This window comes from Dreissena polymorpha, chromosome 14 (genome assembly GCF_020536995.1).
Source record: "Dreissena polymorpha isolate Duluth1 chromosome 14, UMN_Dpol_1.0, whole genome shotgun sequence".
In the NCBI taxonomy this organism is placed as follows: domain Eukaryota; kingdom Metazoa; phylum Mollusca; class Bivalvia; order Myida; family Dreissenidae; genus Dreissena; species Dreissena polymorpha.
In genome coordinates, this window is record NC_068368.1 from 24,647,135 (window position 1) to 24,671,001 (window position 23,867).

The 23,867-nt window shown below is 34.8% G+C and overlaps 3 protein-coding genes across 8 annotated transcripts in view; 2 read left to right on the top strand and 1 right to left on the bottom strand.

The window, feature by feature from the left end:
- The first annotated feature begins 6,058 nt into the window (after window positions 1-6,058).
- LOC127857231 (peptidoglycan recognition protein 1-like) lies at window positions 6,059-6,932 on the top strand. Its single transcript, XM_052393647.1, has 2 exons — window positions 6,059-6,170; window positions 6,571-6,932. The coding sequence occupies exons 1-2, from the start codon at window positions 6,059-6,061 to the stop codon at window positions 6,930-6,932; spliced, it is 474 nt and encodes a 157-aa protein (XP_052249607.1).
- Window positions 6,933-11,820: 4,888 nt separating this feature from the next.
- On the bottom strand, window positions 11,821-23,378 carry LOC127857640 (uncharacterized). 6 transcript variants are annotated; one of them, XM_052394205.1, is made up of 3 exons: window positions 23,228-23,378; window positions 12,532-12,832; window positions 11,821-12,141 (listed from the first exon to the last, which is right to left on the bottom strand). In XM_052394205.1, the coding sequence occupies exons 2-3, from the start codon at window positions 12,724-12,726 to the stop codon at window positions 11,914-11,916; spliced, it is 423 nt and encodes a 140-aa protein (XP_052250165.1). In that variant the 5' UTR covers window positions 12,727-12,832; window positions 23,228-23,378; the 3' UTR covers window positions 11,821-11,913. The 6 variants fall into 6 exon arrangements, with proteins under 6 accessions (XP_052250165.1, XP_052250168.1, XP_052250169.1 ...); XM_052394208.1 differs by having other exon boundaries at window positions 12,532-12,754; window positions 23,228-23,377; XM_052394209.1 differs by lacking the exon at window positions 12,532-12,832 and adding an exon at window positions 22,417-22,639 and having other exon boundaries at window positions 23,228-23,374.
- LOC127857638 (6-deoxyerythronolide-B synthase EryA2, modules 3 and 4-like) overlaps window positions 13,772-23,867 on the top strand; it is a 34,292-nt gene continuing 24,196 nt past the window's right edge. Inside the window, exons 1-3 of the mRNA XM_052394202.1 lie at window positions 13,772-14,073; window positions 14,831-14,923; window positions 15,192-15,395. The gene's annotated coding sequence lies outside the window, so the exon portion shown is untranslated. The remainder of the gene's footprint in view (window positions 14,074-14,830; window positions 14,924-15,191; window positions 15,396-23,867) is intronic.

Below are 23,867 nucleotides of genomic sequence, written 5' to 3' on the forward strand. Positions count from 1 at the left end.
TCTCTTTACATGCTGCCAACCCATGTAAGATTCAGAGAAGATTCATGAAAGTTTATGGTATTAAGTATTTTCGTTTCTTTTAGATTCGTGAAAGTTTATGGTATCAAGCATTTTCGTTTCTTTTTATCATAATTGTATGTATGATGTATTATGAAAAAGTAACAACATTATATTTGTAATTGTGTGTTTTTTTCCGTGTTGGTAAATAATTGTTGTTGTTTGTTTATCACTCAGTCATACAAATATTATATACGGACAATATCTGATTAAAATAAACCATTAATTATTCACATTCATGTATGCAGAAATAATTTCAACTCAGTGTAAATACATGGTATTTATGGAAATGGATAAGTTGAACTGCTTTTATTTGATTTTTGTTTTGGCAAGTATCAGTCGAATGTATGTTTCTTGTAGCAATGTCAGTGCTCAGTTGTACGTTTATTTTGCAATTTGAGCGCACATAAAGGTACTTGCAGTTTTCTGATTTGAATCATATATTTATTCAGTACAAGCGGTATATAACGATAATAAAATCAGGCTGACATTTGTCAAACAAGATGACTCCAAGCACACATTCGGTACCATTTTCTCATTTTTCTCTCTTGATACCGAGCGTGGTCTATGGACAAATGCAGTTGAAGTTTCGATTTGACGTTAATGATGCATATGTGCGCATGTGTAGGAGAGTATTGGTCTGGTTTGCAAAATTGACTAAATTAAAATACTAGTATACAGATATATATCGACACCATCAATACAGTCGCGAGGAATTAAAAATGTTTCATCAGCACATTTGTATTTATTTTAAGGGGATGGCAATAAATACCTCTTGGCTTGTTACCCTTGCGCTGCTCTTGACGGCTGCGAGAGGTTCATACTTATGTTTGCATTAGTAAATGATAAAATAACGGTCACTATACATATAACATTAAGCTTTAACTTTAACTAAATGCGTATTGTATTTAGAATACATATTAAAGTCTGCTTCAAAATGGATATAACCCGTAATATCATACATATAAATACATGTATATGTGTGTCAAACACGAATGGAAGGCGCGTTCGAGGGCTGAGTAAAATAACAGCAGTTTTTGTCTGTTAAATGTTAATTTTAAGAACAAAAATGAAATGTTACAGAAGTATTGTGTATTTGCAATAATGATACAACAATAAAATATGTCAGGTCAAGTCGTGCGAAAGATCGTGCTTCTTCGGAATTGCCAAAGATCACGTCAAACATAAGTATTACACTAAGAACTATACTACATTCTCGCTCGGAATTAGTTTAATGCTTGCAATAAAATTGGTTTTTGACATACTACTATGTATAAAAAAGTTTGTCCAAATAATCACACGAATTATGAAGACAAAAAATCGCGTTTGTAAAAGATTAATAATATGTTCTTTAATTTGAAATATAGGACAAAGTGTTAACTTAGGACAAAGTGTTAACTTCGAATCATTTTGCTTTCATTGAAAGACGACATTTGCTCAATTTTGGCTCATGGAAAATGCAGTGCGATGCAAATGAATGTATTTGCATAGATTTTATAAAATACATTCAATCCATTTCTTTCACATGAGCACAATCGTGCTTATGGCGAGCTATTGTGATCCCTTTCCGTCAGTGTGTCGACCGTCCTGCGTTGTCGTCATCAACATGTACATTGTGAGCACATTTATTGCCCAATTTTCATAAAATTTGGTATAATATTTTCTCAATTATACCGATTTCGGAACAAGATAAGGTGGGGGTGAACAACTAGATCACTAGGTCAAATTAAAGAAACTCTCTTGAACACTCTATAAGACATAGTTAACGCAAAATGATCAGTATATTTGTTCTGATAATTTCTAGGCCAATTATGAAATTGGATTTGGTCCGGTTAAATACATTGCCGCCAGGGGACGGGGCAGTTTTCCAAAATGGCTTTAGTAATATTTTGAACTTTCCAGACGTCAAATTGTTTTCAAAACTTCATGAAACATGATCAGAACATATGTGATTATCGTTGATACACAGTTGAACCAGGTGGCGCATACATATTTCTTTAGTGAAACCCTGTGAACAGTCTAAACAAAATTTTCGATCAGTATTGGGAAAAGCACTATGAAAAAGTGTGTTTTACAAACGAAAAATTCCATTGGAGTTGCATGTTCGATGTTAACTACAAGTAAATGACACTATATGATCCTTCTTACAAGACTCCAGAAACTTTTGGTTTGCGTTTTGTTTTTCAAGGTTGAATATTCTAAATTTATGTAAACAATCAAGTGTTATAACAGTTTATCAATATGTATTATGATAACATATTTACCAGCAAAACATACTACAGTTAAACTACAGTTCATGAAATAATAGCTAAACGATAGTTAAAAACAATTAATATACATAATTACAGAAAAATCATGGAGATGAAATTCATTTTGTGTGCACAATTTATACTGCTTGTGACTTTAGCAAAACAAAAGGTATGTTATCATATACATATCATATGTGTAATTTCTTTGCATTCATGGGCTTGTTTTTGTGGTATGGGTAGGCGAAGAGGGACACAGTCAGTGAATAAACAAGTGTATTTGATGAAAACTATTTTACAAACGGAAGTATTATGTTTGATTCTTTCGTTTGATTACGTTGTAAGTATTATGAATTCTTAAGAACACTAAAAATAATCTATTCATACTATATATGAGATCGCTTGCTATCAAGTCATACGGTTGCTGCAATTATATGCTAGGATGAAGAATACATGTGAAGTGTCTGAATTAACCGATTTATGCCTAGTGGACTCTCCCATCCATCTAAATTGGATCAATTTATTTCCAAAATTAGGGATGTCTAGTTTATCTATTTCTATATTTAGAATATTAAAAAAATATCAGAAATTCCTTTATGCAAACAGCGCAGACCCTGATGAGACGCCGCATCATGCGGCGTCTCATCTCTGTCTACGCTGTTTGCCAATGCCTTTTTTCTAGACGCTAGGCATAAATGGGTTAAACTTGTAATTAACTGTTTGTAGACGATCTTTATATGTCTGAGTTAAAAGGTTTATGCATAATTAACATTTAAAGGCAACCGTACGACGACCGCAGTGACTCATTTGTAACATGTTTGTTAAGCTACACACGGCGAATCTTTCAACGTGCATGGATTTGTCAAATTATCGTTTTATTTACTTTTACCAAGTCAGAAAGATCAATACTAGTTAATTTGGGTTCAAAAGAGAGCAATTATAAATAGTCCACGACACCTGAAACATTGTAGGATATACGCAAACAAGCAATACTTGTTTGTATATATTGTGTATTTTGTATATACGTTGTTATACATATAAATTCAGAGATTGAGATACAAGTTGCAGCCCGATATGAACAATAGCATGCATCAATCATATTAGTACAAACATGAACACGTATGGATTTTCTTAATTGTATACTTTGAAGAAATAATAATATGTGATATCAGGTCTAAATGATGGAAAAATGTAATATTCACGAAGAGTTTTTTAAGTAGGATACCACACTGACAAATAATAATAATAACAATAATAATAATAGTCATACGCGATCTTGAATTAAAACGCAACCTGATCAGCCCAAAACAAACGATTCATTACCTGGTGGTTTCGTTTATTTTAGCCGGTAAGTATGAAGTATCATTGTAAAGAAAGTTATGTGTTAGCTCTATTTTGCAATTTCCTTGCACACATACGCTCTTTTAGTTTATTTTTCCAGATCTGAAATAACTTACCTAGAGTAATTTCCTAAACTGATTCTATTATAAAATTGAATTGATTGTGTTTTATTATACATGTATACGATCATAATCAACAAATATTTAAACGTTGAAAAGTATGCTTGCACAAAACGATGCATTAATGTATTCGTTGTTTGTACCATTGAATGTATGCAATTGTTCAGTCGAGATGATTTTATTTGATTTTTTTATATCAACCACATGTCACATTATTATTTCAAGTGACATATATCCGTGCTCAAGTTCAATTTTGTAGCAACCCTCGTAATCAAAAGTGAACAATCTATATCATGCAAAAAGACACTCTGGACCAGCAGACGATTTATTCCATAAATGAATAAATATCTTACGGAGAAGTCCGGAGATAGCCGACGTATCACGATTGGAAAAAATAATCATATTGAACATTAATCAAGAAAGATAATCCACAGTTTACACATTAAATTACAATAACATCATTTTCTCCCTTTATGTTATATCAGGTGTTGACAACAACCTAATTATCTACTTTAACTGTCGATTTGATGTAGTTTAATTTAATTTAGTTTAAACCTATTTATTTCAGCTCGATTGCATCGAAAGCCTAAGGCTTATATAAACGTTCTCGAGTCCGTTTTCTGGGCCTAGAACCAGTACTTTGTGTCTTTTGAGGGAAATCTAAAGAACGCTCCCCAAGTTGATGTGAGTCATATATCCGCATTTAAAGGCAACGTTACGAATAGGTTTTCCAAAATGAGTTTGTATCGCAATAACGCCACGTATATAAGCACATCAGCGCCGTTATGTTTCTTCACTACTCAGGATAACAACAAGTTACCTTAGCAGAGTGAGTAAATACATTATAACAGTTTGAAAAAAAAAATGAAAATTTGGCTTGTCGCACTGACACTGGTTTTGACAGTTGCAAAAGGTATGTTAATTTTTCTGCACATATTCTGCATTTAAGTTATAGAGGGCCATTCACTTTTGTACTAAGAAGTCATAATATATAGTGTGCGCATACGATGTATTTAAGTCGCACTCGATATTGATAACTTTATCTTCAAATTCACCCATTAACCCATGTATGCCTAGCGTCGAGAAAAAAGGCATTGGCAAACAGCGTAGACCCAGATGAGACGCCACATGATGCGGCGTCTCATCGGGGTCTGCGCTGTTAGCTTACAGGAATTTCTGTAAGAAATATTCTAAATATTGAAATAAATATAACAGACATCCCTAATTTTGGAAATAAATGTATCCATTTTAGAAGGATGGGAGAGTCCACTAGGCATAAATGGGTTAATTTGTTGATGAACCTGCCTTCGGTTGTATTATCACATACATGTTTGGTTGATGGGATTCATATGAGCCGTGCTGTGTGAAATGGGGATTTAATGCATGTGCGTAAAGTGTCGTCCCAGATTAGCCTGTGGAGTCCGCGGAGGCTAATCAGGGACATCACTTCCCCTAAACTGGATTTTTACTGAGAAGAGACTTTCTTGAAACGAAGAATACCATAAAAACGGAAAGTGTCGTCCCTGATTAGCATGTGCGGACGACACAGGCAAATCTGGGACGACACTTTACGCACGTGCATTTAACCCACTTTTTTCAGAGCACGGCTCACATGTTCATACCGCTGTCATTAAAAAAGAAAGAAACAATATTGTATTTGAAACTAAAGTATTGTAATGTTGCAGCACGATACTGGCTTTATGCTAGAGATTAGTTAGATTTGCGTATAAGGAATATTTATACAAATGAGTAAATACGTAAAAGATATCGATCAAAATGATTAAGACGAAAGAAGAGCACGTATTTGAATCCGATTTCACGTTGTTGTTGTTTTTATTGGAAACAGGTCAAGTTTCCAACTTTGAATCATTAATCGTTGAGGGAGAGTCGAGATGGAACAACAATGCATTAGATCCAATTCTATGCGATGCAGATGAAGGTATTCGATTAGTGTATACATTAGTAGACAGTATGACTGTACATTAACCATCTTCACTCGTCATGTTCGTTAAGCTTGTTCATCGTAAATCTGTATATTGCCGATGACAGCATGTGCGAAAATAAGGTTCAAATTTCAGTTGTTTTTTATTTAAAGCTTTAACTTGTTGCTATATAGGTTGCTTGTTTTTATGGTTATGTATATTGTGAAAACAAAATACACAACAAAGAATGTGCCGCCAATGTTATAATATTCTTACAGAGGAGTGTATGCTTTACCATATTAACAATATTACCATGGTGACGAGAACGCAGTGGTTTGCCCAACCCTCCAAAGAACATGCGCAATATATGAGGATGCCAGTCAGTCACGTGTTCATACACCATACGGTGATGAACGAGTGCTTCTCGCGAAGGGAATGTGCCATAGAGATGCGCAAAATACAGCAGTTTCATCAGGTTAAAAAGAGTAAGTGTGCCTGACATTTATCATGATCTCATTTGTCCACATAGTTTTCGCAGTATCAGCCATGTGTGCCCAGAACAATATACTTATGCTTATGTCCATTTGTACGTACGTAAGCATTCATATGTAAGTATGCCAGTATAGTTCGGACTATTCTTCTATAGGTTGATAGTCTTCTAAATATTTTGTCAAAAACATACAAATACACGTTATGAGAGTCAGGCGTCATGTGGATGGCAAAGTGGAATGCTGACAATGTTGGATTGGCGATGGAGTGCTTTTGGATCTAGTTGCGTCAGTGGCATTTATTTTTATATACAATATTAAAAAAGACCGAACAATTTTAAGTTTCAATGTCTCATATCATCAACAAAGGTATTGGTATAACGTTTTTCTTTTTTAGGATGGGCCGATATCGGTTACAACTTTGTGATTGGACAGGACGGCGGGTTGTATATTGGTCGAGGATGGGATCGAGTTGGGGCCCATACAGCTGGTTGGAATAATGTTTCTATTTCATTTGCATTCACGGGAAACTTCAATGAAACACTCCCCACTGACGAAGCCTTGAATGCTCTTGAGGCTGCGCTTATAGTTGGTGTAAAACTTGGTAAACTCACGCCCGACTTTAAGCTGCACGGTCACAGAGACGCAAGGCCTACGAAGAGTCCTGGACAGAAGCTGTACGATCTGATTCGCAGACATAAACACTATGAGCCCATTCGGCCAAAGCTTATAATGTTCGTTCCGAAATCCCATGCATGACATTTTATTGTCTGACTAAATTTGTATTGAAGTCAGGCCACATGGTTTGTGGTCCCGCGAACCGGATTAATATCCCGGGTTCCGGCACCAAACAATGTGGCGAACCTTTGTATAGGTGCAACCGTTTTTTGCACTTTAGGAATGGTTAGAATAGATTTATGTTTTTAGGCTATATAACATGGAAATGATTACTATTAGTGTGCTAAATAAAGTAAATATTAAAACTAGAAAGTGTTTTGCTTTGTTGGATTAAAAATAAAATATTCGATGTGGCAATTAAATTCCTAAAGTGCAAAAAACGGTTGCACCTATACAAAGGTTCGCCACATTGTTTGGTGCCGGAACCCGGGATACCAGGACTAAGTGTATGGAAGTATATGGAATTATTGAACTAAAATCAGTCCTTCTAAAAGAATGTGCTGGTAAATAACTAGTAATAAGGCTACCAATATCAGGCGCTCGCGCAGGTACCGACTTCCCCGAAGTTACCGCATTTATTGGTAAACTAATATCAGTAAGAATTACTCTTTTACAATAGCATTTATCGATACGTCTTTATTAAAATAATAACAAAATGGTTTTCACTTGTTTCTGACACACACAGAAACGCGATTTTTAACGGGGATTTCGTAAAGTTACACGAATTGGGTACCATAATTCTCAATTATTTTACATGCACACGTGACATAATACATACTTAATAATGCTTAGTTATTGCTTATATGACATTTCAAGTTTGTGAAATAAATTAATGTTCTTTAAGGGGATCTCGGTAATTCTTGAAGCTTCCACTCGCTCTTGTCAAGACCGCATTTCCGCGTTGGATATGGTATAAATTTAATTCATCTAACTTATCTTTCTGGATACCAAATGTCAGAGTTGCATTAACCCTTTTTACACCGTTTTTGCCATATTTCATTTCCGTTTTTTAATCCGAACAAAATAAACGAAACTCGTTTAAAAAATGAGATCTAGGCATTCGAGCTTCTAGTGTGGATTAAAAGCGTTTATTGGTGACACCACATGACTGCAAATGTGTAAATACCGTTAATAAGATAATATATCACATGTCACCTTCAAATAACATGTATGATGTCAATTAAGTGCATTACTAACAGAGTAATAAAACACAGCACGAATTAGGCTTCATGCTGGGTTTTATTTCTCTTTTAGTAATGCAGATGAACCTCGCTTCTGTATATTAATGAGCTCGTAACTGATAAAACTATTTTTTTTAAAGTGAAATATTATGTGATAATCAGATCGATCGATAACATAAACTATTTAAATCTGCTAGTATATCTGACAAAAATATATTATAATTGTCTTTGACAGTGTTGACGTTCAGTTGTTCGTGGTGACGACCGCATGTATTTATACATCTCTTACACTTCTCAAGATCTCTTTTCGGCTTTGGAAACGATATCAATTATATGTCACCAACTAATCTTTCAGGATATCGATTGTCCGAGTTACATAATCCCCATTGACACCGTTTAACCATTTTCAATCGTTTTTTAAAGAGGAAAACAAAAGAAACTCGTTGGAATAAAAGTGAACCTAAACATGTAGCTTGTCTAGAAAATGGCGGACAGGTCGTTGCTAACGAGTGCGCCCGATTAATCGATCGCTGATTGGTGGATCAATTCTAGTAGGCGGAGCGATCAAAAATAAGGCGTCATGTCAATTGTCTCACACAGTGTCGGGGCATCAAACATTGGAGTCGTGTTCTGAGAAAACTGGACATGATGCATGTGCGTAAAATGCCGTCCCAGATTAGCTTGTGCAGTCCGCACAGGCTAATCAGGGACGACACTTTCCGCTTTTATAACATTTTTCGTTTAAATGAAGTCTCTTCTTAGCAAAAAATCCTATTTAGGCGAAAAGTGTCGTCCCTGATTAGCCTGTGCATAATACCCAGTTTTCTCAGAAGGCGACTAATTTAATTGTCAAAGGTTCATCATATTACATATGACAAATCTGAACATTCTTCCGTGTGCAGCATTCATAACATCTTGTCAGAAATTCGAGATCCATTTTTTTTTGCATCTTGCAATAGTATCACCTAAACAAGCATTAACGAAACATACATGTAATTAGACCCTTGATGTTTCTACCGGTAAACTGGCATAAACTGTTATTGCTGTTGTAATTGTTTAGAGTTCCCGCATGAAATCATATAACGGTTTCAATGTAGTATATGTCCAAAGTAACGTTCTTTTCATTTAAGTGCTCGGTTTCATAAAAATCTTAAAAACACAGAATACTTTATCATACAAACTTATTAGCGACTTTCTTGTGTAATTTCGAATTAATTATGTGATGTTCGTAGTATGTAAACCTATATTAACTCACTGCCATACGTTAACAGTGAACTAGTCGTAATTATAATTTAAATATCCAGAGCACTATTGGAACATGTTCACGGTTTCCAAAAATATCCCATGTAAAAATAGTCTTATGATGATACTTAAATCCGCGTGCAATTACGTTATTTTGTTTTCTTTAATGTTTCAAGTTTTCTAAATACAACAGTTTTTTGCGATCATTCCTCGTGTTATATTTATCAATACTGTAGGTGTATGCATAAACGTATTATAATTACATCTAATTAAGACGTCGATGCCAAATGCTCATGCATATTAATATTTTTATCTAATTCTCAAATACTGACACACGTATTTTCCCTGTATGAAATAATTTGCCCAGAAGAACCATGCATTGTGTAAGTGGATGTATTGGAGAAGAGAGAAAAGAGCTGTGGCGTAAAATGAGGTTCAATCGTCACGAATTATTCAGTTGGACGATGTATTTATTCATTTGGAAACATCTTTTTGTTTCGAAACTGTTTTGCATTTGCACAACATATCTCACTCAAGCTCTCGGTTAACTCTATGACTCAATAACACCGTCTATCATCACCACCGGAAATAGATGACCAGCAAAGCGAAAGTAAACATCACGCAAGAGGTAGTGCTCGTGAAAAGAATAAGTTGTACCATTTTTATCGCGAACCTTTTCCAAAAACTGTGTGACAAATTAATATTGGACATATCAAACTTCTATCGTAAGAAATTGGAGTTCTTTATTCATTCATTCGAGTGTTGAAATAGATCAATCATTAGCTACCTGGTACCGAAAGTTAAGTTCATGGGGACATCTTTTTTCCTTTTGTACGAGGAAAGTATACTAATTTTGCCGAATTTTTCAATGGTGTGCAAATAGAATTATAAAAACTATCGGTTTTTGCAAGCTTCAGCCCAAAAATATAGGTAGTATGAAAATGTTTGGCTAAAATATAACCTTCGTTGTGTACGGCGAATAGAACCTGATGTGTACGGCGTATAGCAAAATAAAATTAAATTATGTACGGCGAATAGTTATGAGTTTGTAAGGGAAAATAAATGAAAATATCGCAAATACGTGACAATCTTGGTACAAAACAACTAAATACAATTATATTCTTTACGATGGGACCGTTTAAGGCCAAAGAATACTTCTGATGCATTGTTTATATTTTAAAAAATGTTTTGAATTGCGGGCACCTGCTACATCGATCGACCATTGCTCAGTCCGTATTTTAATTTAATACGATTCTAGTGTTATTTGATCTTAGTTATGTTTTAAAATCAAGATGAATCGATAAAATATTTACTTACAAGTGGATTCCAAACAAGTTTGGATATACAACTCGTGTAATTATTGGAACACGGCTGACTTTCTGTTCACAGCGTTTTAGCGTTTAACCGCAAACGCACATGGCGTCGCCATTGTTTAAATTTCAGCACATGTGCTGTGTTTGCGTATTAATGCTGGGGGCAAAACAAAGTTTAAAATTAAGATTTATACATCATTAAAAAGGGCAAAGACCCGACTTTAGGAATATATACGTATCTTGTAAAAATACTTTCTTAAAACCATTTTAATTTGCGACAAATTGGGCCAATACGCTGCAACTATTCGCCGTACACGACTTTAACTATTCACCGTACACGACTTTTGCCATAAACAACTATTCGCCGTACTCTACAGTTATTTTATTTTAATAGATTTCCAAATAATCAAACCAAGACCAGAAATAGCGTTAAGATGGTATCTATTGTCTATAAGAATAGGAAATCAACTCCATACACGATGACAAACCATGTAATCATAAAAGAAAAGCTGTTTCTTCGAGAAGTACCAATTTCTAACCGGTACCAAGCAGTCATAAATTTGTGTAAATAATGATTCATCAATACGAATTGCAATATAGATACACATTTTTAAACATATTAATCTTTCTGTAAGATGCCTAACATGCACTGGTTATCCAGAAGCGAGTAATTATTAGATGTTTTAGTTAAATACTCACTGCTCTCCATTGTTGGTTTGTTTACTTTCGCTTTGCTAGTTATCTATTTCCGGTGGTGATGATAGACAGTGAAAAAGCTGAAAATAAACATTACCTTAACCAATGTAAATCTCCTTTGATTTTAAATTATATGAATACACTTCACAATCCGGTATGACGGTTATGTAATATTTTAAGAGCTGTTGTCTACAGGAGATGGTGAATGACATAGACATGAGAACAGGTATTTGTACCCTTCGTTTCTGATCATTTCAAGAATCCATCAAGCTGATAAATTATATTCCCACTTTCGTTAGAGTATGCCACTTGCGTCAAGAGATATACATGACCCTTGCAGAAATATAGGTATTTCGCATATCCACATATATGACGTTCGTTCCCCACACAATATAAATTAACAGAAATCGTTTACTGTATCTTTATATGTAATTTTTTCAGCTTTGCTTTACTTTACACTTGTTCACAGCAAAATCTAATACGAATATGCGACCATCTGTCATTTTTATTATACAAGTCTTATAAAAAAAATACTGATTTATTTACGTTGTATTAACGCATTTTATTCATTTACCCAAGTTCTAACATACAAACACTCAACACAATAACCTAAAAATGATGATGAGGTCATCAACCCACGATGCCCGGGGAATTCCCGCTTCTCCTATAGTAGTGAAGGGCTGGGCGCGTCCCTTCGCTGACCGTGTAATACCCGGACCCCACGCTATCGAAGCACACGGCCTCGCCTTGAAGTTCAATGTCATATAGTATCAGGACCGGAGGTGACGTCATGTGCGCGTAGTAATCTCCGTCTGGGATGTACAAGTAGTAGATCTGTAAGTACGTCTTCACTATAACCTGAATGGAGGTTTATTAAGATGTACTGAAATGCAATGGTAGTAATACTAATTGTAATTCGCGTATAGCATGTGAGATTTGAAAATATTTTAACATTTTGGATGTTACGAGTACATCCCTTATTCATAAATATTCACTAGCTTGTGTGTGTACTTTATCTTGAAGCATTTTATTATTGGTAGGGGATTCTTATATTAATGAATAAGTTAATATACTTAACCAGATTGTATATATTCATGGCGCAGTATTAACATATAGAAATTTAACACTTTGTATTAACAAATTTTATGTGAGCTTCTCGAAAGTGATATTCCACACTGAACATTTAATTATTAGCAATATTCTAGATGACTTTCATTTCTAAATATAATAATTTCCATTCATGTTAACCTCACGTCCAATTGGCGAGATATCAGCTCCAACATGACCCACAATCCATGACGTCATGTTGAAGAACACGCCCTCGTCGACCTGCACGCGGTGGTGCGAGCCCCATGCGTTGCTAGGGAGACGGACGAACTTGGGATGCTTGCCCCCTCCCATGTACAATGTACCGATGTACAACTCCTCATTGTTGTCTACCATGACCGTCTCGCAGTCGTGTTGGTCCCAACTTTGATTCGATGCAAAACAAGAACTGTCGGTAGGACAGCATGCTCAACTTTTCTCAGTCTCGATAGAGTAATAAATGCTTGATATTGAAGCAAAAGGAGTATTAAGAAAGACAGCATTTGGCTATTTGCATTAGTGACAGTAAATAAAAAATGAAGTAAGGTTAAAATCAACTGCAGACATTACTTACAATGTAATATTATTTTTTTCAAAATTCTTAAAAAAGCAACACATTTTGTATATTGTTTATTTTTTGTAATATCATGTAGATTATACATATAATGCAATAATATTAAACATATTATACATATAATGCAATAAAACAGGCAATCATATTGGATTGTACAAGCTTATGGTAGAAAGGTATAATTAATATCTTATAATTCATTGTTGATGAGCATTATCAGTAGTGTATGCTTTGTATTTATATTTTCATACATCTTTATTAACGATAACATTGATTATATTTATTGACACAGTGATGTTCAAAATACTGCATTTGAATTATATATCCCCAACTTCTGGAAAATGCTAAATGATATTGATAAATTTATGCAAAATATAATTAGAGATCTAGTAAGTATTTTACCTTATTGACCTTCATCTTTTCTTGTATTTCATTCCCATGTTCACTTCATTTCTATTGATATGTAGACAGCTTTATGATCTGAGTGGTAAGACTCCAATACTCGACTTTTAAACTTTGGTACATAAGAGTTGATGTTTATCTGATCAAGAAGTGATCCATAGTCTGTTGTCGGAATGTGTATACAAGGTACAAGTGGACTTAAGTCCAATTCTGTTTTAGTGCTCAGTCGAAATGCTTTATTTGATTTTGTATATCAACCACATGTCGGATTATTATTTCAAGTGACCTATATCCGTGCTCAAGCTAAATTTTTGTAACAACCCTCATAATCAAAAGTGAACGATCTATATCATGAAAAAAGAAACATATTGAACAGTGATCAAGAAAGATAATCAACCGTTATACACATTCAATTACAATAACATAATTTTCTCCCTTTATGTTATATCAAGTCAAGTGTTTACAACACTCATTATCTACTTTTACTTTCGATTTGATGTAAGTGAGTCATATATGCGCATTTAAAGGCCACGTAATGAATGGGTTTTCAAAAATGAGTTGTTATTACAATAATGTAAAGTATATAAACACATCAGCGCCTTAATATTACTAAACTACTCAGGATAAAAACAAGTTACTTAAGCAGAGTGAGTAAATAAATTGCAACGGTGTGAAGAAAAAAATGAAGATTTGGTTTGTCGCACTGACACTGGTTTTGACAGTTGCAAAAGGTATGTTTAACTTTCTGCACATATTCTGCATGTAAGTAATAGAGGGCTACTCATTTGTGTATTGAGAAGTCATCCTATATAGTGTGCACATACCATGTTTTTAAGTCGCACTATTGATAACTTTATCTTCAAGTTCACCCATTAAATATGGGATCGGCAAAAATCGAGTTATCGTTTTACACCACGTTTTTAATTCGTAGATGAACCTGCCTTCGGTTGTATTATCACATACATGTTTGGTTGATTGGATTCACATGAACCGTGCTTTGTGAAATGGGGATTTAATGCATGTTCGTAAAGTGTCGTCCCATATTAGCCTGTGCAGTCCGCACAGGCACATCAGGGACAACACTTTCCGCTTAAACTGGATTTTTGCTGAGAAGACACTTTCTTTAAACGACAAATATCATAAAAGCGGAAAGTGTCGTCCCTGATTAGCCTGTGCGGACTACACAGGCTAATCTGGGACGACACTTTACGCACATGCATTTAACCCACTTTTCACAGAGCACGGCTCATATGTTCATACCGCTGTCATTAAAAAAGAAAGAAACAATATTGTATTTGAAACTTAAGTATTGTTATGTTGCAGCACGATACTGGTTTTATGCTAGCGATTAGTTAGATTTGCGTATAAGGAATATTTATAAAAATGAGTAAATACGTATTAAAAAGATATCAATCAAAATGACTAAGATGAAAGAAAAGCACGTATTTGAATCCAATTTCACGTTGTTGTTGTTTTTATTGGAAACAGGTCAAGGTTCCAACTTTGAATCATACATCTTTGAGGGAGAGTCGAGATGGAACAAAAATGCATTAGATCCAATGCTATGCGATGCAGATGAAGGTATTCGATAAGTGTATACAACTATACATTGGTACACAGTATGACTGTATATTAACCATCTTGCTCGTCATGTTCGTTAAGCTTGTTCATCGTAAATCTGTGTAATGTCGATGACAGCATGTGCGAAAATAAGGTTCAAATTTCAGTTGTTTTTTATTCAAAACTTTAACGTATTGCTATATAGGTTGCTTGTTTCTATGGTTATGTATATTGTGAAAACGATACACACAACAGAGCATGTGTCACCAATGTAATAATATGCTTACAGAGGAGTGTATGCGTTACATGAACGATATTGCCATGGTGACGAGAACGCAGTGGTTTGCCCAACCCTCCAAAGAACATGCACTATATATGAGGATGCCCGTCAGTCACGTGTTCATACACCATACGGTGATGAACGAGTGCTTCTCGCAATGGGAATGTGCCATAGAGATGCGTGATATACAGCAGTATCATCAGGCTGTAAAGCGTAAGTTTTCCTGAGATTTGTCATGATCTCATTTGTTCACATAATATTCACAATCTATCAGCTATGGGTGTCAAGAACAATATACTTATGTAAATGTCCATTTGTACGTACGTGTGCATTCTTACGTAAGTATGCCAGTATAGTTCGGACTATTCCCCAGGGAATAATACAGGTTGATAGTCTTCTAAATATTCTGTCAAAGACATACAAATACACGTTATGGGAGTCAGACGTCACTGTGGAGGGCAAAGTGGAATGTAGACAATGTTAAATTGGCGATGGAGTCCTTTTGGATCTAGTTGCGTCAGTGGAATTTGTTTTATATACAATATTAAAAAAGACACAACCATTTTAAGTTTAAATGTTTCATATCATCAACAAAGCTACTGTTATGACGTTTTTCTTTTTAAGAATGGGCCGACATCGGTTACAACTTTGTGATCGGACAGGACGGCGGGGTATACATTGGCCGAGGTTGGGATCGGGTTGGGGCCCATACACTTGGCTGGAATAATATTTCCATTTCATTTGCATTCACGGGAAACTTCAATGAAAAACTCCCAACTGACGACGCCTTGAATGCTCTTGAGGCTGCACTTATAGTTGGTGTAAAACTTGGTAAACTCACGCCCGACTTTAAACTGCACGGTCACAGAGACGCAAGGCCTACGGAGAGTCCTGGACAGAAGCTGTACGATCTGATTCGCAGACATGAACACTATGAGCCCATTGGGCCAAACATTATAACGTTCGTTCCGAAATCTCATGGATGAGATTTTATTGTCTGACCAAATTTGTATCCTCGTCTTGCACTTAAGAGATGGAGCAAGATAAGTAACATCGAATTTGTTTGTTTATGTTGTACTGTTAACATGTAAAATATGCTATACATTTGAACATCATATCGATTTTTGTCTTGTTTATTGTCTTTCATTACCACAATCAAATTGAAATTTCAGAAATGAATGTTTTCTTTCAAAATCTACTTTGTGATGGCGAATCTTAAATCGCCTGTTCTCATAAAAATCAACTGTGACTCTTACATCACCGATATCAGAAAAACATTCTCCATATGAAAACAGTCAGCCTTTGACATAACATGAGTGGTCATATACACGGCACATGAACAAGAGGACGGAGGTGTGTTTTCTGTTGATAAAACGAGCTTAAGTACACGCATAGATAATTTATCTGTGAAATTATCATTAACTTCAGAAGATTAAATTTAGTGTACAATCTAAAGGACATGCGTACAAAGCTAATTGACATGACGCCTTATCAGTGATCGCTCCGCCCACTTAATCACGTGGCTCAGCGGGAAGAAAACCTAGACAAGCTAACACCAAAATGGCTTCTTTGCCTATAGACTGCATATAGATTTACGCGATATTCCGGATGATTTTATGGACTTGTTTAACACCATATTACACTTGTAAATGGGTTGATGCCAATAAGTTATTCTGCAAATGCAAAAAATATACGATTAAAGAGAACATCAGCTATTTATAACGGGTAAATCGGTACATTAAACACGCTCTCAAACGCTTGCGCGCTTACCGAAATCGAACCCGTTATTACGCGTAATGGTGGTATTTGCAATAAATTAACACTTCACCGGTATTTACCCGTGTAATTAACAAAATTATTACCGAAACATTCCCCCCTACCCGTGTATTTGACACGAAATAGCGCTTTATTACTGGGAATTCGGTGAAGTTTTACGCGCTTTCTGACGCCGGGTGGGTACCTCAATCCCACATGTTATTGCGTATAAAAGTGATATTAATCATATTAAACATTGCTTATGGGACATTTATCAATCACTATAATTTAAAGCGCAAAAACAACACAGTAAGTTTGGATATTGTCTGATATAAATTAGCGTTGTACGAAATGGAATACGGTCAGGCTATTATAAATTACTAGTAATAAGGCTACCAATATCGATTCACCACCAATATCAGACGCTCGCGCAGGTACCGACTTCCCCGAAGTTACCGCATTTATTGGTTAACTAATATCAGTAAGAATTACTCTTTTACAATAGCATTTATCGATACGTCTTTATTAAAATAATAACAAAATGGTTTTCACTTGTTTCTGACACACACAGAAACGCGATTTTTAACGGGGATTTCGTAAAGTTACACGAATTGGGTACCATAATTCTCAATTATTTTACATGCACACGTGACATAATACATACTTAATAATGCTTAGTTATTGCTTATATGACATTTCAAGTTTGTGAAATGAATTAATGTTCTTTAAGGGGATCTCGGTAATTCTTGAAGCCTCCACTCGCTCTTGTCAAGACCGCATTTCCGCGATGGAAATGGTATAAATTTAATAAATCTAACTTATCTTTCTGGATACCAAATGTCAGAGTTGCATTAACCCTTTTTACACCGTTTTTGCCATATTTCATTTCCGTTTTTTAATCCGAACAAAATAAACGAAACTCGTTTAAAAAATGAGATCTAGGCATTCGAGCTTCTAGTGTGGATTAAAAGCGTTTATTGGTGACACCACATGACTGCAAATGTGTAGATACCGTTAATAAGATAATATATCACATGTCACCTTCAAATAACATGTATGATGTCAATTAAGTGCATTACTAACAGAGTAATAAAACACAGCACGAATTAGGCTTCATGCTGGGTTTTATTTCTCTTTTAGTAATGCAGATGAACCTCGCTTCTGTATATTAATGAGCTAGTAACTGATAAAACTATTTTTTTTAAAGTGAAATATTATGTGATAATCAGATCGATAACATAAATTATTTAAATCTGCTAGTATATCCGATAAAAATATATTATAATTGTCTTTGACAGTGTTGACGTTCAGTTGTTCGTGGTGACGACCGCATGTATTTATACATCTCTTACACTTCTCAAGATCTCTTTTCGGCTTTGGAAACGATATAAATTATATGTCACCAACTAATCTTTCAGGATATCGATTGTCCGAGTTACACAATCCCCATTGACACCGTTTAACCATTTTCAATCGTTTTTTTAAAGAGGAAAACAAAAGAAACTCGTTGGAATAAAAGTGAACCTAAACATGTAGCTTGTCTAGAAAATGGCGGACAGGTCGTTGCTAACGAGTGCGCCCGATTAATCGATCGCTGATTGGTGGATCAATTCTAGTGGGCGGAGCGATCATAGATAAGGCTTCATGTCAATTGTCTCACACAGTGTCGGGGCATCAAACATTGGAGTCGTGTTCTGAGAAAACTGGACATGATGCATGCTTTTATAACATTTTTCGTTTAAATGAAGTCTCTTCTTAGCAAAAAATCCTATTTAGGCGAAAAGTGTCGTCCCTGATTAGCCTGTGCATAATACCCAGTTTTCTCAGAAGGCGACTAATTTAATTGTCAAAGGTTCATCATATTACATATGACAAATCTGAACATTCTTCCGTGTGCAGCATTCATAACATCTTGTCAGAAATTCGAGATCCATTTTTTTTTGCATCTTGCAATAGTATCACCTAAACAAGCATTAACGAAACATACATGTAATTAGACCCTTGATGTTTCTACCGGTAAACTGGCATAAACTGTTATTGCTGTTGTAATTGTTTAGAGTTCCCGCATGAAATCATATAACGGTTTCAATGTAGTATATGTCCAAAGTAACGTTCTTTTCATTTAAGTGCTCGGTTTCATAAAAATCTTAAAAACACAGAATACTTTATCATACAAACTTATTAGCGACTTTCTTGTGTAATTTCGAATTAATTATGTGATGTTCGTAGTATGTAAACCTATATTAACTCACTGCCATACGTTAACAGTGAACTAGTCGTAATTATAATTTAAATATCCAGAGCACTATTGGAACATGTTCACGGTTTCCAAAAATATCCCATGTAAAAATAGTCTTATGATGATACTTAAATCCGCGTGCAATTACGTTATTTTGTTTTCTTTAATGTTTCAAGTTTTCTATATACAACAGTTTTTTGCGATCATTCCTCGTGTTATATTTATCAATACTGTAGGTGTATGCATAAACGTATTATAATTACATCTAATTAAGACGTCGATGCCAAATGCTCATGCATATTAATATTTTTATCTAATTCTCAAATACTGACACACGTATTTTCCCTGTATGAAATAATTCGCCCAGAAGAACCATGCATTGTGTAAGTGGATGTATTGGAGAAGAGAGAAAAGAGCTGTGGCGTAAAATGAGGTTCAATCGTCACGAATTATTCAGTTGGACGATGTATTTATTCATTTGGAAACATCTTTTTGTTTCGAAACTGTTTTGCATTTGCACAACATATCTCACTCAAGCTCTCGGTTAACTCTATGACTCAATAACACCGTCTATCATCACCACCGGAAATAGATGACCAGCAAAGCGAAAGTAAACATCACGCAAGAGGTAGTGCTCGTGAAAAGAATAAGTTGTACCATTTTTATCGCGAACCTTTTCCAAAAACTGTGTGACAAATTAATATTGGACATATCAAACTTCTATCGTAAGAAATTGGAGTTCTTTATTCATTCATTCGAGTGTTGAAATAGATCAATCATTAGCTACCTGGTACCGAAAGTTAAGTTCATGGGGACATCTTTTTTCCTTTTGTACGAGGAAAGTATACTAATTTTGCCGAATTTTTCAATGGTGTGCAAATAGAATTATAAAAACTATCGGTTTTTGCAAGCTTCAGCCCAAAAATATAGGTAGTATGAAAATGTTTGGCTAAAATATAACCTTCGTTGTGTACGGCGAATAGAACCTGATGTGTACGGCGTATAGCAAAATAAAATTAAATTATGTACGGCGAATAGTTATGAGTTTGTAAGGGAAAATAAATGAAAATATCGCAAATACGTGACAATCTTGGTACAAAACAACTAAATACAATTATATTCTTTACGATGGGACCGTTTAAGGCCAAAGAATACTTCTGATGCATTGTTTATATTTTAAAAAATGTTTTGAATTGCGGGCACCTGCTACATCGATCGACCATTGCTCAGTCCGTATTTTAATTGAATACGATTCTAGTGTTATTTGATCTTAGTTATGTTTTAAAATCAAGATGAATCGATAAAATATTTACTTACAAGTGGATTCCAAACAAGTTTGGATATACAACTCGTGTAATTATTGGAACACGGCTGACTTTCTGTTCACAGCGTTTTAGCGTTTAACCGCAAACGCACATGGCGTCGCCATTGTTTAAATTTCAGCACATGTGCTGTGTTTGCGTATTAATGCTGGGGGCAAAACAAAGTTTAAAATTAAGATTTATACATCATTAAAAAGGGCAAAGACCCGACTTTAGGAATATATACGTATCTTGTAAAAATACTTTCTTAAAACCATTTTAATTTGCGACAAATTGGGCCAATACGCTGCAACTATTCGCCGTACACGACTTAAACTATTCACCGTACACGACTTTTGCCATAAACAACTATTCGCCGTACTCTACAGTTATTTTATTTTAATAGATTTCCAAATAATCAAACCAAGACCAGAAATAGCGTTAAGATGGTATCTATTGTCTATAAGAATAGGAAATCAACTCCATACACGATGACAAACCAGGTTATCATAAAAGAAAAGCTGTTTCTTCGAGAAGTACCAATTTCTAACCGGTACCAAGCAGTCATAAATTTGTGTAAATAATGATTCATCAATACGAATTGCAATATAGATACACATTTTTAAACATATTAATCTTTCTGTAAGATGCCTAACATGCACTGGTTATCCAGAAGCGAGTAATTATTAGATGTTTTAGTTAAATACTCACTGCTCTCCATTGTTGGTTTGTTTACTTTCGCTTTGCTAGTTATCTATTTCCGGTGGTGATGATAGACAGTGAAAAAGCTGAAAATAAACATTACCTTAACCAATGTAAATCTCCTTTGATTCACAATCCGGTATGACGTTTATGTAATGTTTAAAGAGCTGTTGTCTACAGGAGATGGTGAATGACATAGACATGAGAACAGGTATTTGTACCCTCCGTTTCTGATCATTTCAAGAATCCATCAAGCTGATAAATTATATTCCCACTTTCGTTAGAGTATGCCACTTGCGTCAAGAGATATACATGACCCTTGCAGAAATATAGAAGGTATTTCGCATATCCACATATATGACGTTCGTTCCCCACACAATATAAATTAACAGAAATCGTTTACTGTATCTTTATATGTAATTTTTTCAGCTTTGCTTTACTTTACACTTGTTTACAGCAAAATCTAATACGAATATGCGACCATCTGTCATTTTTATTATACAAGTCTTATAAAAAAAAATACTGATTTATTTACGTTGTATTAACGCATTTTATTCATTTACCCAAGTTCTAACATACAAACACTCAACACAATAACCTAAAAATGATGATGAGGTCATCAACCCACGATGCCCGGGGAATTCCCGCTTCTCCTATAGTAGTGAAGGGCTGGGCGCGTCCCTTCGCTGACCGTGTAATACCCGGACCCCACGCTATCGAAGCACACGGCCTCGCCTTGAAGTTCAATATCATATAGTATCAGGACCGGAGGTGACGTCATGTGCGCGTAGTAATCTCCGTCTGGGATGTACAAGTAGTAGATCTGTAAGTACGTCTTCACTATAACCCGAATGGAGGTTTATTAAGATGTACTGAAATGCAATGGTAGTAATACTAATTGTAATTCGCGTATAGCATGTGAGATTTGAAAATATTTTAACATTTTGGATGTTACGAGTACATCCCTTATTCATAAATATTCACTAGCTTGTGTGTGTACTTTATCTTGAAGCATTTTATTATTGGTAGGGGATTCTTATATAAATGAATAAGTTAATATACTTAACCAGATTGTATATATTCATGGCGCAGTATTAACATATAGAAATTTAACACTTTGTATTAACAAATTTTATGTGAGCTTCTCGAAAGTGATATTCCACACTGAACATTTAATTATTAGCAATATTCTAGATGACTTTCATTTCTAAATATAATAATTGCCATTCATGTTAACCTCACGTCCAATTGGCGAGATATCAGCTCCAACATGACCCACAATCCATGACGTCATGTTGAAGAACACGCCCTCGTCGACCTGCACGCGGTGGTGCGAGCCCCATGCGTTGCTAGGAAGACGGACGAACTTGGGATGCTTGCCCCCACCCATGTACAATGTACCGATGTACAACTCCGCATTGTTGTCTACCATGACCGTCTCGCAGTCGTGTTGGTCCCAACTTTGATTCGATGCAAAACAAGAACTGTGGTTAGTACAGCATGCTCAACTTTTCTCAGTCTCGATAGAGTAATAAATGCTTGATATTGAAGCAAAAGGAGTATTAAGAAAGACAGCATTTGGCTATTTGCATTAGTGACAGTAAATAAAAAATGAAGTTAGGTTAAAATCAACTGCAGACATTACTTACAATGTAATATTATTTTTTTCAAAACTTTTAAAAAAGCAACACATTTTGTATATTGTTTATTTTTTGTAATATCATGTAGATTATACATATAATGCAATAATATTAAACATATTATACATATAATGCAATAATACAGGCAATCATATTGGATTGTACAAGCTTATGGTAGAAAGGTATAATTAATATCTTATAATTCATTGTTGATGAGCATTATCAGTAGTGTATGCTTTGTATTTATATTTTCATACATCTTTATTAACGATAACATTGATTATATTTATTGACACAGTGATGTTCAAAATACTGCATTTGAATTATATATCCCCAACTTCTGGAAAATGCTAAATGATATTGATAAATTTATGCAAAATATAATTAGAGATCTAGTAAGTATTTTACCTTATTGACCTTCATCTTTTCTTGTATTTCATTCCCATGTTCACTTCATTTCTATTGATATGTAGACAGCTTTATGATCTGAGTGGTAAGACTCCAATACTCGACTTTTAAACTTTGGTACATAAGAGTTGATGTTTATCTGATCAAGAAGTGATCCATAGTCTGTTGTCGGAATGTGTATACAAGGTACAAGTGAACTTAAGTCCAATTCTGTTTTAGTGCTCAGTCGAAATGCTTTATTTGATTTTGTATATCAACCACATGTCGGATTATTATTTCAAGTGACCTATATCCGTGCTCAAGCTAAATTTTTGTAACAACCCTCATAATCAAAAGTGAACGATCTATATCATGAAAAAAGAAACATATTGAACATTGATCAAGAAAGATAATCAACCGTTATACACATTCAATTACAATAACATAATTTTCTCCCTTTATGTTATATCAAGTCAAGTGTTTACAACACTCATTATCTACTTTTACTTTCGATTTGATGTAAGTGAGTCATATATGCGCATTTAAAGGCCACGTAATGAATGGGTTTTCAAAAATGAGTTGTTATTACAATAATGTAAAGTATATAAACACATCAGCGCCTTAATATTACTAAACTACTCAGGATAAAAACAAGTTACTT